Source organism: Oncorhynchus mykiss, chromosome 10 (genome assembly GCF_013265735.2).
Source record: "Oncorhynchus mykiss isolate Arlee chromosome 10, USDA_OmykA_1.1, whole genome shotgun sequence".
NCBI lineage: Eukaryota > Metazoa > Chordata > Actinopteri > Salmoniformes > Salmonidae > Oncorhynchus > Oncorhynchus mykiss.
The window spans coordinates 45,805,762-45,818,581 of record NC_048574.1 but is presented as its reverse complement, the minus strand read 5'-3'; the positions used below and the strand labels follow the sequence as shown (position 1 = coordinate 45,818,581).

The 12,820-nt window shown below is 43.6% G+C and overlaps 2 protein-coding genes across 10 annotated transcripts in view; both read right to left on the bottom strand.

Moving 5' to 3' along the window:
• LOC110533121 (ryanodine receptor 1) overlaps window positions 1-5,408 on the bottom strand; it is a 72,769-nt gene extending 67,361 nt beyond the window's left edge. For all 7 annotated transcript variants that reach the window (XM_036990456.1, XM_036990457.1, XM_036990458.1 and 4 more), the window contains exon 1: window positions 4,966-5,408. In XM_036990456.1, the coding sequence (XP_036846351.1) occupies window positions 4,966-5,013 (48 nt within the window). In that variant the 5' untranslated portion in view covers window positions 5,014-5,408. The remainder of the gene's footprint in view (window positions 1-4,965) is intronic.
• A 153-nt stretch (window positions 5,409-5,561) lies between these two features.
• Window positions 5,562-11,897, bottom strand: LOC110534054. Of its 3 annotated transcripts, XM_036990463.1 has the most exons (14): window positions 11,550-11,897; window positions 11,211-11,296; window positions 10,940-11,036; window positions 10,562-10,845; window positions 10,282-10,445; window positions 10,051-10,191; window positions 9,854-9,925; window positions 9,586-9,697; window positions 8,735-8,793; window positions 8,492-8,642; window positions 8,314-8,389; window positions 7,934-8,192; window positions 7,778-7,861; window positions 5,562-7,685 (listed from the first exon to the last, which is right to left on the bottom strand). In XM_036990463.1, exons 1-14 carry the CDS (start codon window positions 11,676-11,678, stop codon window positions 6,154-6,156), a joined length of 3,246 nt encoding a protein of 1,081 aa, XP_036846358.1. In that variant the 5' UTR covers window positions 11,679-11,897; the 3' UTR covers window positions 5,562-6,153. The 3 variants fall into 3 exon arrangements, with proteins under 3 accessions (XP_036846358.1, XP_021474375.1, XP_021474377.1); XM_021618700.2 differs by having other exon boundaries at window positions 7,778-8,192; window positions 11,550-11,896; XM_021618702.2 differs by lacking the exons at window positions 10,940-11,036; window positions 11,211-11,296 and having other exon boundaries at window positions 7,778-8,192.
• Between the last annotated feature and the right edge of the window lie 923 nt (window positions 11,898-12,820).

Here is a 12,820-nt window from a genome sequence, read left to right as displayed (position 1 = left end):
GCATATTTTATGTCGCATAAGAACAAGGATGCAACCCTGACCAACATATGGTAACAATAACGAGAGTAGATAGAGCCAGCAGAGTGATAAAGCCGTCGTAACGGGGAGCCGAAACATAGTAGGTCAAAAAGCAAACAAAGAGTGGTCAACAGACCCTCTCTGGTCTTGGATCTCACATTCCTAACCTTCACATCCACATTTTCTTTGTCATTCTTCTGTGCCGGGCCCTGCCCCTGTCCTAACACTAATCTCCTTGGTAGTCGGACTGTGGGTAAGCACCCGCTCCTCCCGGCCCTCTATTTCAGAACCTTGCACCTGCTGCTCCCACATTCCCCTCGGTGGAGCAGTGGATATTTGAGACCCGGCCTGGCATAATAATTTGTAATGCACTCACACAGAGAGCAGTGAGACAGACAGACCCGGTGTCAAACTATCATTCTTAGGCTGACAGCTCAAGTCACACTAAACCTGGCCAAAGTCAACCATAGAGACCAGCCAAAAGTGGGCAAAAGACATACTCCTTAGTTATGACAGAAGAACAGTGGACACCGATAAGTCGATGTAACAAGAAACCTTTTACAAAGCCTACAGTGCTGTAGAACTCAGTGTACTTCAGTTCATTTGTACTAGTACTACCACTGTCAATCATACCAAAACTATCAGAACACATGACATATATATACACACGACGCCATCACTCTGACCTGGCAAAAGATAATATAATCGAAAGCACTTCATCATACTCAATGTGTAGAGCGAGTGCAGTTCTCATAGGGCCAGAACTAAACAGGTGCTCCCATGGCCCTGGCTATAAACCTGCTAATCCCAAGACTCCGTAAATATAGAACTCAGCAGAGTTCAAGATGAACAGCATCAAAGCAAGTGACGGCCAGCCTCTCTCACACCTCCACATTCAGCTGGCCAGCTCAAGAAAATGGTTCCCTTCTTGGCGAGAGCGTCATCTTCCACACACTGCTATAACGATAGTCACGGCACGCTCACACACAAACGTGGACATGAATACAGTAGATGTCTTTACACTACTTTATGTTCGTAGTAAGTACTGTACTTTCACAATAAAGTACATGTCTGCGGTTCTCTAATTAAACTCCAATAAGAATCTAACCGACTCAAGTAACGATCCTGAGAGAAGCACGAAACAGACTTAAAGGCCCAGTGCAGTCAAAAACGTGATTTGCCTGTGTTTATAGAGACACTGAGTGTACAAAACATTATGAACACCTGCTCTTTCATGCCAGACTTGGCCAGGTGAATCCAGGTTAAAGCTATGATCCCTTGTTGATGTCACGTTTTAAATCCACTTCAATCAGTCTAGATGAAGGGGAGGAGACAGCTTAAAGAAGGATTTTTAAGCCTCGAGACAATTGAGACATGGATTGTGTGTGTCTGCCATTCAGAGGGTGAACGGGTAAGACAAAAGATTTAAGTGCCTGTGAACGGTGTATGGTAGAAGGTGCCAGGCTTCACCGGTTTGTGTCAAGAAATGCAACTCTGCTGGGTTGGTCCAACACCCAAAGGACATCCAGCCAATTTGACACCACTGTGGGAAGCATTGGAGTCACCATTGGCCAGCATCCCTGTAGAACGCTTGAAACGCCCCCAGTTATTGACACTAACCGGTGCGCCTGGCACCTACTACCTTACCCCGTTCAAAAGCACATACATTTTTTTGTCTAGTCCATTCAGCTTCTGAATGGCACACACGCACAATCCATGTCTCACACACACAATCCATGTCTCAATTGCCTCAAGGCTTATATCTCATTCGTTAACCTGTCTCCTCCACTTCATCTACACTGGCTGAAGTGGATATAACAAGTGACATCATTAAGGGACCATAGGTCAGTCTATCATGGAAAGAGCAGGTGTTCTTAATTTTTTGTATACTCAGTGTATATTTCCACATTTTGAAGTTGGAATACTACTGTGAAATTGCTAATAATGCCATTTTAGTGTGAGAGCTGTTTGAAAAGACTGCATGACATTTCAGCCTGTTGTAGTGGGATGGAGTTTTGGATTAAAATGGGCAAAAAAAAGAACAGTAAGGTACTTACAGTGCCTTGTGAAAGTATTCGGCCCCCTTGAACTTTGCGACCTTTTGCCACATTTCAGGCTTCAAACATAAAGATATAAAACTGTATTTTTTTGTGAAGAATCAACAACAAGTGGGACACAATCATGAAGTGGAACGACATTTATTGGATATTTCAAACTTTTTTAACAAATCAAAAACTGAAAAATTGGGCGTGCAAAATTATTCAGCCCCTTTACTTTCAGTGCAGCAAACTCTCTCCAGAAGTTCAGTGAGGATCTCTGAATGATCCAATGTTGACCTAAATGACTATTGATGATACATACAATCCACCTGTGTGTAATCAAGTCTCCGTATAAATGCACCTGCACTGTGATAGTCTCAGAGGTCCGTTAAAAGCGCAGAGAGCATCATGAAGAACAAGGAACACACCAGGCAGGTCCGAGATACTGTTGTGAAGAAGTTTAAAGCCGGATTTGGATACAAAAAGATTTCCCAAGCTTTAAACATCCCAAGGAGCACTGTGCAAGCGATAATATTGAAATGGAAGGAGTATCAGACCACTGCAAATCTACCAAGACCTGGCCGTCCCTCTAAACTTTCAGCTCATACAAGGAGAAGACTGATCAGAGATGCAGCCAAGAGGCCCATGATCACTCTGGATGAACTGCAGAGATCTACAGCTGAGGTGGGAGACTCTGTCCATAGGACAACAATCAGTCGTATATTGCACAAATCTGGCCTTTATCGAAGAGTGGCAAGAAGAAAGCCATTTCTTAAAGATATCCATAAAAAGTGTCGGTTAAAGTTTGCCATAAGCCACCTGGGAGACACACCAAACATGTGGAAGAAGGTGCTCTGGTCAGATGAAACCAAAATTGAACTTTCTTGCAACAATGCAAAACGTTATGTTTGGCGTAAAAGCAACACAGCTCATCACCCTGAACACACCATCCTCACTGTCAAACATGGTGGTGGCAGCATCATGGTTTGGGCCTGCTTTTCTTCAGCAGGGACAGGGAAGATGGTTAAAATTGATGGGAAGATGGATGGAGCCAAATACAGGACCATTCTGGAAGAAAACCTGATGGAGTCTGCAAAAGACCTGAGACTGGGTCGGAGATTTGTCTTCCAACAAGACAATGATCCAAAACATAAAGCAAAATCTACAATGGAATGGTTCAAAAATAAACATATCCAGGTGTTAGAATGGCCAAGTCAAAGTCCAGACATGAATCCAATCGAGAATCTGTGGAAAGAACTGAAAACTGCTGTTCACAAATGCTCTCCATCCAACCTCACTGAGCTCGAGCTGTTTTGCAAGGAGGAATGGGAAAAAATGTCTTCACAAAAAAATACAGTTTTATGTCTTTATGTTTGAAGCCTGAAATGTGGCAAAAGGTCGCAAAGTTCAAGGGGGCCGAATACTTTCGCAAGGCACTGTAATTGTTACCCCATAAAAATATTTGATATTGATATAAAAACAGCTGCTCTGGGCCTTTAACAAAGCAGAGAGGCAATGTAGGACAAAGCTCTTTATATGCAGCAGGCACTATAAAAAGAAAGTGTTCTGCTCTGGTGGTGAATAATACCTCGACAAGTACACACAACACTCCATCTCTGCCTGGCATCAGTCAGGTTTGACACAGCAATACATGTTATATAAAAACCGTGCCTTTGAAATGTGATTCAGCCTCACGTCAGCATGGGAGTCCCTAATGAGGAAAAGAGCTCTGCCTCAATCGAAACAGGAGAGCCTTTTTCAGAAAAGGCATGTTGCATGCCATGCTCTTTGTCAATGCCTTGTTGTGATTGTACATTCTATGTAGCTTACAGGTAGTCTTTGAGAGAGAGATATATTCACGTTGAAAATAATGTGTACAGTCTCTAATACAGTATGCCAATGCCTGTTCCCAAAAATATCAGTGCTTAGCGTTATACTTGTTTCCACTAACTCGCTTCTCGGTGTATCTTAATATAACAGATATGAAATGCGACATGCTTGAGTCATCCGAGGCCTTCGGTCCCTGTGAGAAAACTGATGGGGTAAAGGTTTTCTTGTCTCTGCTCCACCATGTCCCCAGAGGTTCAGTGAGACGTGGTGCGAGAGTGTCTCTCCGCACTGGGTCAGTGGTATGAATGGTCTAACCCTCCACAAGCAGACCAGTCTGTAATTACTGTACAGCTGAAGACGGAACTCATTCTAAGAACAGGTCACAACACACCATTAGGAAAAGGTGTCTAACACAATACATCTTCGCCATTCAGAAAACGAACAGTGTGGAAATCAGCATCTTTATCATGCTGGTCTCAAAATGTGCTGTAGTCTGTCACTAAATTGCTGTGAAGACATGCCTTCTCTTGACTGGACCAAATGCGCCGATGCACCAACGTAACCTACCACTCCTTTCCATCATGCTGCCACCTCATGACCTGATATGTCTGAAAACCCATATTACTGCACCTAAAAGTAAAATCCAATATGATAGTCAATCTGATTCCGCATCCCATTACATCTTATGTTCGTCATTCTTCGTTTTTTATTTTTGTATTACTACCCCTCGTTTTCATGCGTTTCTATTTGCCAGCGTCAGCTGTTACTTGGCACCCAGCAAACTGCCCAACTCCCAAACAGTAACATTTCAAGCTGCTCTGGTATAAAAATAGATAACAATGCAGACAAGCCCAGCATCTGTCCATGTCAATCTGGTCTTTCCAAAGTCAAAGGGAAGCCACTATCAAAACGTATGGAAGTTAATGCATTGGACTAGAAGTTACACCAAAGTCACACATTAGGCCTACGGCAAGATAAGGCAACTTATCGTAGTTATACTGCAGTATGGTTTCTCTCTCACAGCCTTTTTCAGTTACAATCGAAACGAACAGAGCCAAAGGAGTCCAGCATCACTCACCGTACGTAAGAACTGAATCTCCTCCTCTCCATCTCCTCCTTCCGCCATCCTCTAATGTATAACTTATCACTCTATTCTCCCTGGTTGTTCCTCAGCAAGCCTCGCTGTCTCTCTCCCACCTCTTTTCTCTCACTCCCAGCGTCTGTCTGCGTGTGGGCGTACTGAAGGACAATGTGGGTTCAGTGGCAATGGCTGTGTTATGAGACAGAGTGACAGTTTACTAACTCCTTGCTCCGTGCAACATGACAAGGGAAAAGTGGGTGGAGCGAACTGTAAAACATGGTGCCACCTTTACGAAGTCCTATAGAATTGTTGTACCATATTAACAAATGTACTGGTAAACGTGTGTCCGATTTTAAATATCTACAATATGTGTCAGTGACCAAGCCATCGCCTAAAACGTTAGTGTCGTTGCATTAGACCCAAAGGGATTGCCATTGGTGAGGTCTGCAACAGGTTTGTGAATACACAGATTTTTAAACCTTGCTACCTACTAGGTCAGAAAAATGAAGTCAACCTCTAAACAAATCAGGAAAACACCTCTAATTTTACTAAGAGGGATAGACTAATCTGATATCAATTAATACATCAAAATATTAAAATAAATCATTTTATTCAAACTGAAATACATACACTTACACAAATTATATAGTCAGATATGTAAAACGCAACTTCACAATAATAAAATCTGCAATCAGCAGTTGCTACATAATATAATTTACTTGATATAATGATATTTACCCATTGATTGACAGCTTAGTAACATTTGTACACCATCAGAACCCAAAATAAGCTTATTTTACTCCAATGTTTGAAAAACAATGTAAACAAACACAATTTAGTCTCAATACATGGTTAAAACTATAATTGTTATATTATGGACAGGCAGGCCTTGCATCTATAGCTTTGTCGATACATTTGAGAGTGGTTACATTTCTCCAGCCCCATCCCTCAGATTTTTACCGAAACAGGGAGGCCACTTTGTTATTGTTCTACTGTTGACTGCCGCTTTAAAATACTACTTTTCTAGGATAACCTATTGGCATAACAGAAAATTACATTTAAAAAATATATTAAAAAAACATATGGCATTCTTTGTGCGAGTGATCTTATTTTCCCATTTGTAAACCCTACTACTCAAGACCAATGCGCTAGTTACGGAGTACCATTTAGTCTGTCCTGTACCCCTCAGATCTGCAATGGGTCCCCTGTGGCCATGCTAATCTCATGGACGGGCCAGCAGGGCGAGTCTCTGTAGCGTCTCTTGGTGGCCGGGAGCTTGAACTGCAAGGCTGGTGATGGAGAGAGTTCAACGGGGAGAGAACCCCCATCACTCTCACTGACCCCCATGTCTATCTCTATAAAGCCAAAGGTCGTGACAGAGAAAGGGGAGCAGTTAGCCACCAAGTGTGCAGTGTAGAGGTCAGTTGATGTTCTGTCTATTGGTGTGGGAGAGGGTCCACTGGGAATGGGAGAGCATGTTTCTGTTTGAGAGAGAGAGGAGGGCTTCGTTGGAAAATGGAGAGGGAATTTGACTTCTGTACTTTTGGACTCCTGCTGTAGGGGGGCCATGGTCTGAGGTGGACCATCTAAGACCGTGTCGGTCAGAAACGGTCTATTCACCTGAATTGGAACTGTGAGGTGTTTGTCTTGCTCCTCTTTTGGATTGCATGTATTCAAGTGCATCTCCAGCAGATCATGTAGCTCTGACTCCTTAGGTTGTTCCTCCACCGGTTCCAATTGTCTTTCTTTGAGATTCAATTGTGATTCTTTAAACGTCACTTGGCAGGAGTCCTTGTTCTGCTTTGGATTGGGTGACGGAGGAGCGCACAAATCCTGGATGGTCTGCATGAGGTGTTCCTGTTGTAGTTGAGGAGTATGTTGGATTTCAAACTGTCCCTCTTGGGCAAATTGATAAGCACTAGGAGTTGGCTCTGGAGGTGGACATAGGACTGGCTCACTGAGGCTTTGAACAACCACTGGCACCTCTTGATGATTTTTAGAGGCTTGTCCTGGCCACGGTCCGGGAACACCATCATGACTGATGGAGCGTCCAAACCGCCGTGCTCCCTGCCGGCGCAGACGTACAACGCTCCGCTGACCCCCCTCCCGCTGACTCTCATGCAGGACATCATTGAGCTGAGGTTCAGGGGGCCTTGGAGGAACCCTGGGGTTACGGAGCAGCGTTGTCAGAGCGTTAAAGCGCCTGATGCGCTCTGCTACAGACATGTGTGTCCTCTTAAAACCCAGTCCTGACTCTGTCATCTTCTCTTTCTTCACCGGCAGTTGAAGTGTGTCCCCAGAGACTCCATCTTCTTTCTCGATCATCCAATCTGTTTTCTCTTTCTTGTAAATTTCATCTTGAATCCTCAGTTGGTCCAATGCCACCTCTGGCATACTGATGGAGCGACGAGGGTGACGGGGCTTCTGACTGACAGATATATCCACTTCTGACTGCTTCTTGCTTAGACCCACGTCGTCAGGGTCCTCTTTTATCCCAACCTGCTCTGGATCCCTCAATACATGGTTTGTTTCATACTGTCTAACGGTTTCCACTATCGTCTCGGTTTCCAACTTGACACCAGAGCATTCACATGATTCCCCAGCTTGTGTCCTGGAAGGTGAGGCCAATGTCGCGAGATCCAGGAAGTGATCGGGATTTTCAGCAAAGCTGTAATTTGGCAGATCAGGGTCATCCTCCACTTCACTCCTCACTAGAACTGAATACAGATAAAATGTCACATTGAGTATTTAAGTGACTAACATGTAGATACATGGATGTAACTGAAAAAATATTTTAAAAAATATAAACCTTGCCCTGGGCCATCAGTCATTATGACAGGAATCCTGGATGGTTCAGTCATTATGACAGGAATCCTAGATGGTTCAGTCATACCATCAGTCATTATGACAGGAATCCTGGATGGTTCAGTCATTATGACAGGAATCCTGGATGGTTCAGTCATACCATCAGTCATTATGACAGGAATCCTGGATGGTTCAGTCATACCATCAGTCATTATGACAGGAATCCTGGATGGTCCAGTCATACCATCAGTCATTATGACAGGAATCCTGGATGGTCCTGTCATACCATCAGTCATTATGACAGGAATCCTGGATGGTCCAACCTCAGAGCTGGATGCTTCAGTCATACCATCAGTGACCAATATACTGCCCATGATCCAATTCTCAGTGTCATTCCCAATGGATGTGGGGGAAGGGTCCTGAGAATAAAGTCGTAGAGAAAGTAGATAAGTCCAACAATAGAGCTCAGCGTCAAAAGACAAGCATGAGCAACGTGAAGACCCAGTGTTAGGACAGAATATTGGACAGCGCCAGACTTACAGGGCTGCTCCAGACTGTCATGTTGAAGAATCTAAGAGATGTCCTTCGATGAGCCTTGTCCTCCTGCACCGGATGCCTTCGGGAAACACAGACACAGTCAGACACAAAAACAAGGCGATAGACAAACAAGGGTTAAATAGAAGAACTAGAATCAATGCTTATGATGTTTTAGATTAACTTGTTTGATGTTTTATAATCTTTCTTGTGATTCCTCCTCTTCTCTGGGGCAGTGAGAGTGACAGAGCGCTCGTGCTCCCTACTGCCCTCCACTCCACTCAGGACAGAAGTGTGACTACGGGTAGGGCTTTGGCCGACTGCCGCCTCGAAATCTGCTGGGACAATCAAAACATAGAACTTCTCATACCGTATCTTATGCCACTGACTAAAAGCTATACTGCAGTACAGGCTATAAATACGTGACCATTGGAGGGTTGTTTGCTCATGGATTGGTTTTCTTCTCTAAGGTCATGGATTGAGCGTCTGTATACAGAGAAGGATAATATTAGCTCCATAAAGCATTTAAAATAAAAATCTCAGAGACGTGGTTCATCAAAATATACACTTCCGTTCAAAAGTTTGGGGTCACCTAGAAATGTCTTTGTTTTTGAAAGAACACATTTTTTGTCCATTAAAATAACATCAAATTGATTAGAAATACAGTGTAGACATAGGTAATGTTGTAAATGACTATTGTAGCTGGAAACGGCTGATTTTTTATGGAATATCTACACAGGCGTACAGAGACCCATTATCAGCAACCATCATTCCTGAGTTCCAATGGCACGTTGTGTTAGATAAAGAAAGGTCTTTGTTTCTGGCCATTTTGAGCCTGTAATCGAACCCACAAATGCTGATGCTCCAGATACTCAACTAGTCTAAAGAAGGCCAGTTTTATTGCGTCTTTAATTAGAACAACAGTTTTCAGCTGTGCTAACATAATTGCAAAAGGGTTTTCTAATGATCAATTAGCCTTTTAAAATGATAAACTTGGATTAGCTAACACAACGTGCCATTGGAACACAGGAGTGATGGTTGCTGATAATGGGCCTCTGTACGCCTATGTAGATATTCCATTTTAAAAAATGTTTCCAGCTGCAATAGTCTTTTACAACAATAAATGTCTACACTGTATTTCTGATCAATTTGATGTTATCTTAAAATGAACCAAAAATGTGATTTTCTTTCAAAAACAAGGACATTTCTAAGTGACCCCAAACTTTTGCACGGTAGTGTGTATGTATTTATTTTTTAAAGACAGTTAAATGCAAGTACCTTTTTTTAGCAGAGCTCTCGACATCAGGGACAGGATCTTCAGTCGACTTTCGTTTAGATGTGATTGGTGATTCAGGTGTGTTGTGGTGAGCGGTCTTTGTATTTTGCTGGCCTGTGAGGTCAAGGTTATAAAGTCAGAGGCAACACACTGATTGGCCCTTATTGACGACAATCCTTTCTGCATCACTTTTTACTAACAGCATTTGAACTTTGCAACCAGTTAACAAGCAGCAAAAATCACATCATTACCACAACATTATGCACGTACTGTCTGGGGGATGTAAAAGGTCAGTGTGAGTGCGGCCCGTCTTCAATTTACTGAGAGCATCCACAAATATCTCTGGAGAGATCAAGCAAAAAAATATAATAATCTGAATTGAATTCATACATTTTCCAGCAACGTATTTATTCTGAAATTATTATCACAGTATAAACCTCATTATCCAGTCATTGCAAAACTCTCACCTCCAACACTGCGCCTCCTTTGATGTCCTAAAAGTCTATACACACCAAGTCCTGCCCTCTCCTGAAACCTCCCCCCATCAACTGGGGGTGTGGAGGACTCTGCTACTGTTGCCATGTCCATAATAGAAGGGGGGACAACACCTGGGGACATAGAAGAGTGAAATTAGTATCAACTTTAAACCTAACATCCGTCATCAGCTACTATACAAATGTATATTTCTCTAAACTTACCAATGCGATGAGCATGTATTATGAGTTTCTTGATCACTGCTGCTTGTCTATGCAGTCGTCTCTCTGTACCTGCGGTCAGTTTAGAGCCCCCAGCTGGACAATGTAGCAGATTGGGTGCAATCACAAGAGCCAGATTGCCCACTTCCATACGATTCTCTTTACATCTAGTGAATGTGAGTGATAGGAGAGGATGGAGAAACTTAGGCACAGAGAGACACAGACCTCCCGCTCTCTTAGCCCAGATAAAAGAAGAAGTCCTCCTGAACTTCTGGAAACAAACCTTTGAGCCGTCTGTCTCAGGAAGGTGCAGAAGTATCGGAGGGCCCGTGAATGCGACGGGGGGAACAGGGCTGTGAGAAGAAGAGCTCCATCCTCGCCCTGCTCCTGCCGACCCTCCTCCTCGTCGAAGCCCTGTGCACGACACAGTGGCACCTGTAGATCCATAGGGATGAGGGGCGAGGGCAACTCCCGTAAGAACTGCTTCACAAGAGACGCCACATCACAGGGCTGCAGAGTGGCTGAATGTGGCAGAGAAAAGACTGGCTCCCCCTGCTCCAGGCCAGCCTGTCATGAGGAGGTAGAGCGTCAACATAGAAAAGATAGACCCATGGAGGTAAGAAAATGTACATTCCTGCACATCCCTCCTGTGCCGCCTCACCCTCAGAGCTCGCATCCGACTAAACGACCCGGTCTTTCGAAACAGCCCTTCAATATGAAGATGCTGGGATAAAAATTCACAGGCATCCACCAAGAACCTATGGAATAGTTAGATCACTCAAATGGAAGTTAAGTCATGACCAACCAAAACGTTGGGCTTTCAGTTGTTCATTGTAATCAGAATAGGCCACATTAGATTTTGTTAGATTCTTTTATCACATCTCCCAGTTATGACTGTATTTAAAGCAACCATACAACTCAAGTTCACATACTTTGGCACTGTCCCACTCAAATCAGTTAAATCACACTGTGGCAGCAATATCAGGTCCCGACCAAAAGCAAATTTAGATTGGTTCTCCTGAAAGACATCCATCAACAACAAATCATGGTGATGTGCTAAAAAGGCTTTCTACAACAAATCAATACCTCAACACTGGTAGTTTGCAAATTATGATAAGTACATTTGAATATTTAAGAAACGTGACCTTGACAGTAATCAATCAAGTAATCAAAAGTCTGTGACAGCATATCGTGTTGTGGACAATGGAAAACATGCTCTATTGACGCATTGAGATTGATTGTTGAGAAAACATATTGGCCTTGTTGGTTACCTGTCTGACAGGGTCGCTCGTGTATGGCCCATTCAATAAGTTCTTCCAGTTTTTCACGCGAACTCCAGATGCTTTCAAAGCGTGTATCACCGCCACCACGCGCAGACGGTCGTCCATGGAGTTTGGCATTGGTAGATCCAGTTAGGATGTCTTCTTTAAAAATTAAATAAGTTGAAAGTAGTGGCTTTTGAAAACTCCATCACTATTAAAAACCGACATTTCGTCAGAGCTAGGTAGAAAAATGATGTTGCCTACGTTGTTGCACGTCTTTGAGCCTTTCATCCCGCCGCCATCAAATTAGATACTTCCGGTCACCTGTGCCCAAATAAGGCGTAATGTAGGTGTGATGGGCACGGTTCACAGAGACGCTTGTCTGTTCTGAAGTCACAAATATAGTTTGAAATGGTCAGTACATAATGAAAAAGAGCCCCATACATACACGCCATACATAATGAAAAAGAGCCCCATACATACACGCCATACAGGAATGGACATATTTCACATTTATTGACATTGATTCATAGGGCCTTTTCTTAAAAGCGTGTTAACCCTCGCAAGGCTGCCGGCCCAGAAGGCATCGCTAACCGCGTCCTCAGAGCATGCGCAGACAGGTTGGCTGCTGTGTTTATGGACATATTCAATCTCTCCCTCTCCCTATCCCAGTCTGCTGTCGCTACATGCTTCAAGTTGGCCACCATTGTTCCTGTACCCAAGAAAGCACAGGTAACTGAACTAAATTACTATCGCCCCTTAGCACCCACGTCTGTCATCATGAAATGCTTTGAGAGACTAGTCAAAGATCATATCACCTCTACCTTACCTGTCACCCACTTCACTTTGCTTACTTCCCCAATAGATCCACAGATGATGCAATCGCCATCACACTGCCCTATCCCATCTGGACAAGAGGAATACACATGTAAGAATGCTGTTCATTGACTATAGCTCAGCATTCAACACCATAGTACCCTCCAAGCTCATCGTTAAGCTTGAACCAACTGGGTCCTGGACTTCCTGACGGCTGCCCCCAGGTGCTGAAGGTAGGAAACAAAACCTCCACTCCGCTGATCCTCAACACTGGAAAGGGAAATACCTAGTAAATTGTACAACTGAATGCCTTCAACCAAAATGTGTCTTCCGCATTTAACCCAACCCCTCTGAATCAGAGAGGTGCGGGGGGGGCTACCTTAATCAACAGCCATGTCTTTGGCCCCTTGGAACAGTTGGTTAACTGCCTTGCTCAGGGGCAGAATGACAGATTTTTACCTACT

Bases quoted from the DNA above. Each gene is read 5' to 3' on its own strand.
- LOC110534054 (XM_021618700.2), bottom strand. From the start codon at position 11,678: ATGCCAAACTCCATGGACGACCGTCTGCGCGTGGTGGCGGTGATACAC. The intron at 10,192-10,281 runs GTAAGTTTAGAG...CTATGTCCCCAG, and splicing joins AATACATGCTCATCGCATTG to GTGTTGTCCCCCCTTCTATT. The intron at 9,926-10,050 runs GTGAGAGTTTTG...TGATCTCTCCAG, and splicing joins AAGGAGGCGCAGTGTTGGAG to AGATATTTGTGGATGCTCTC.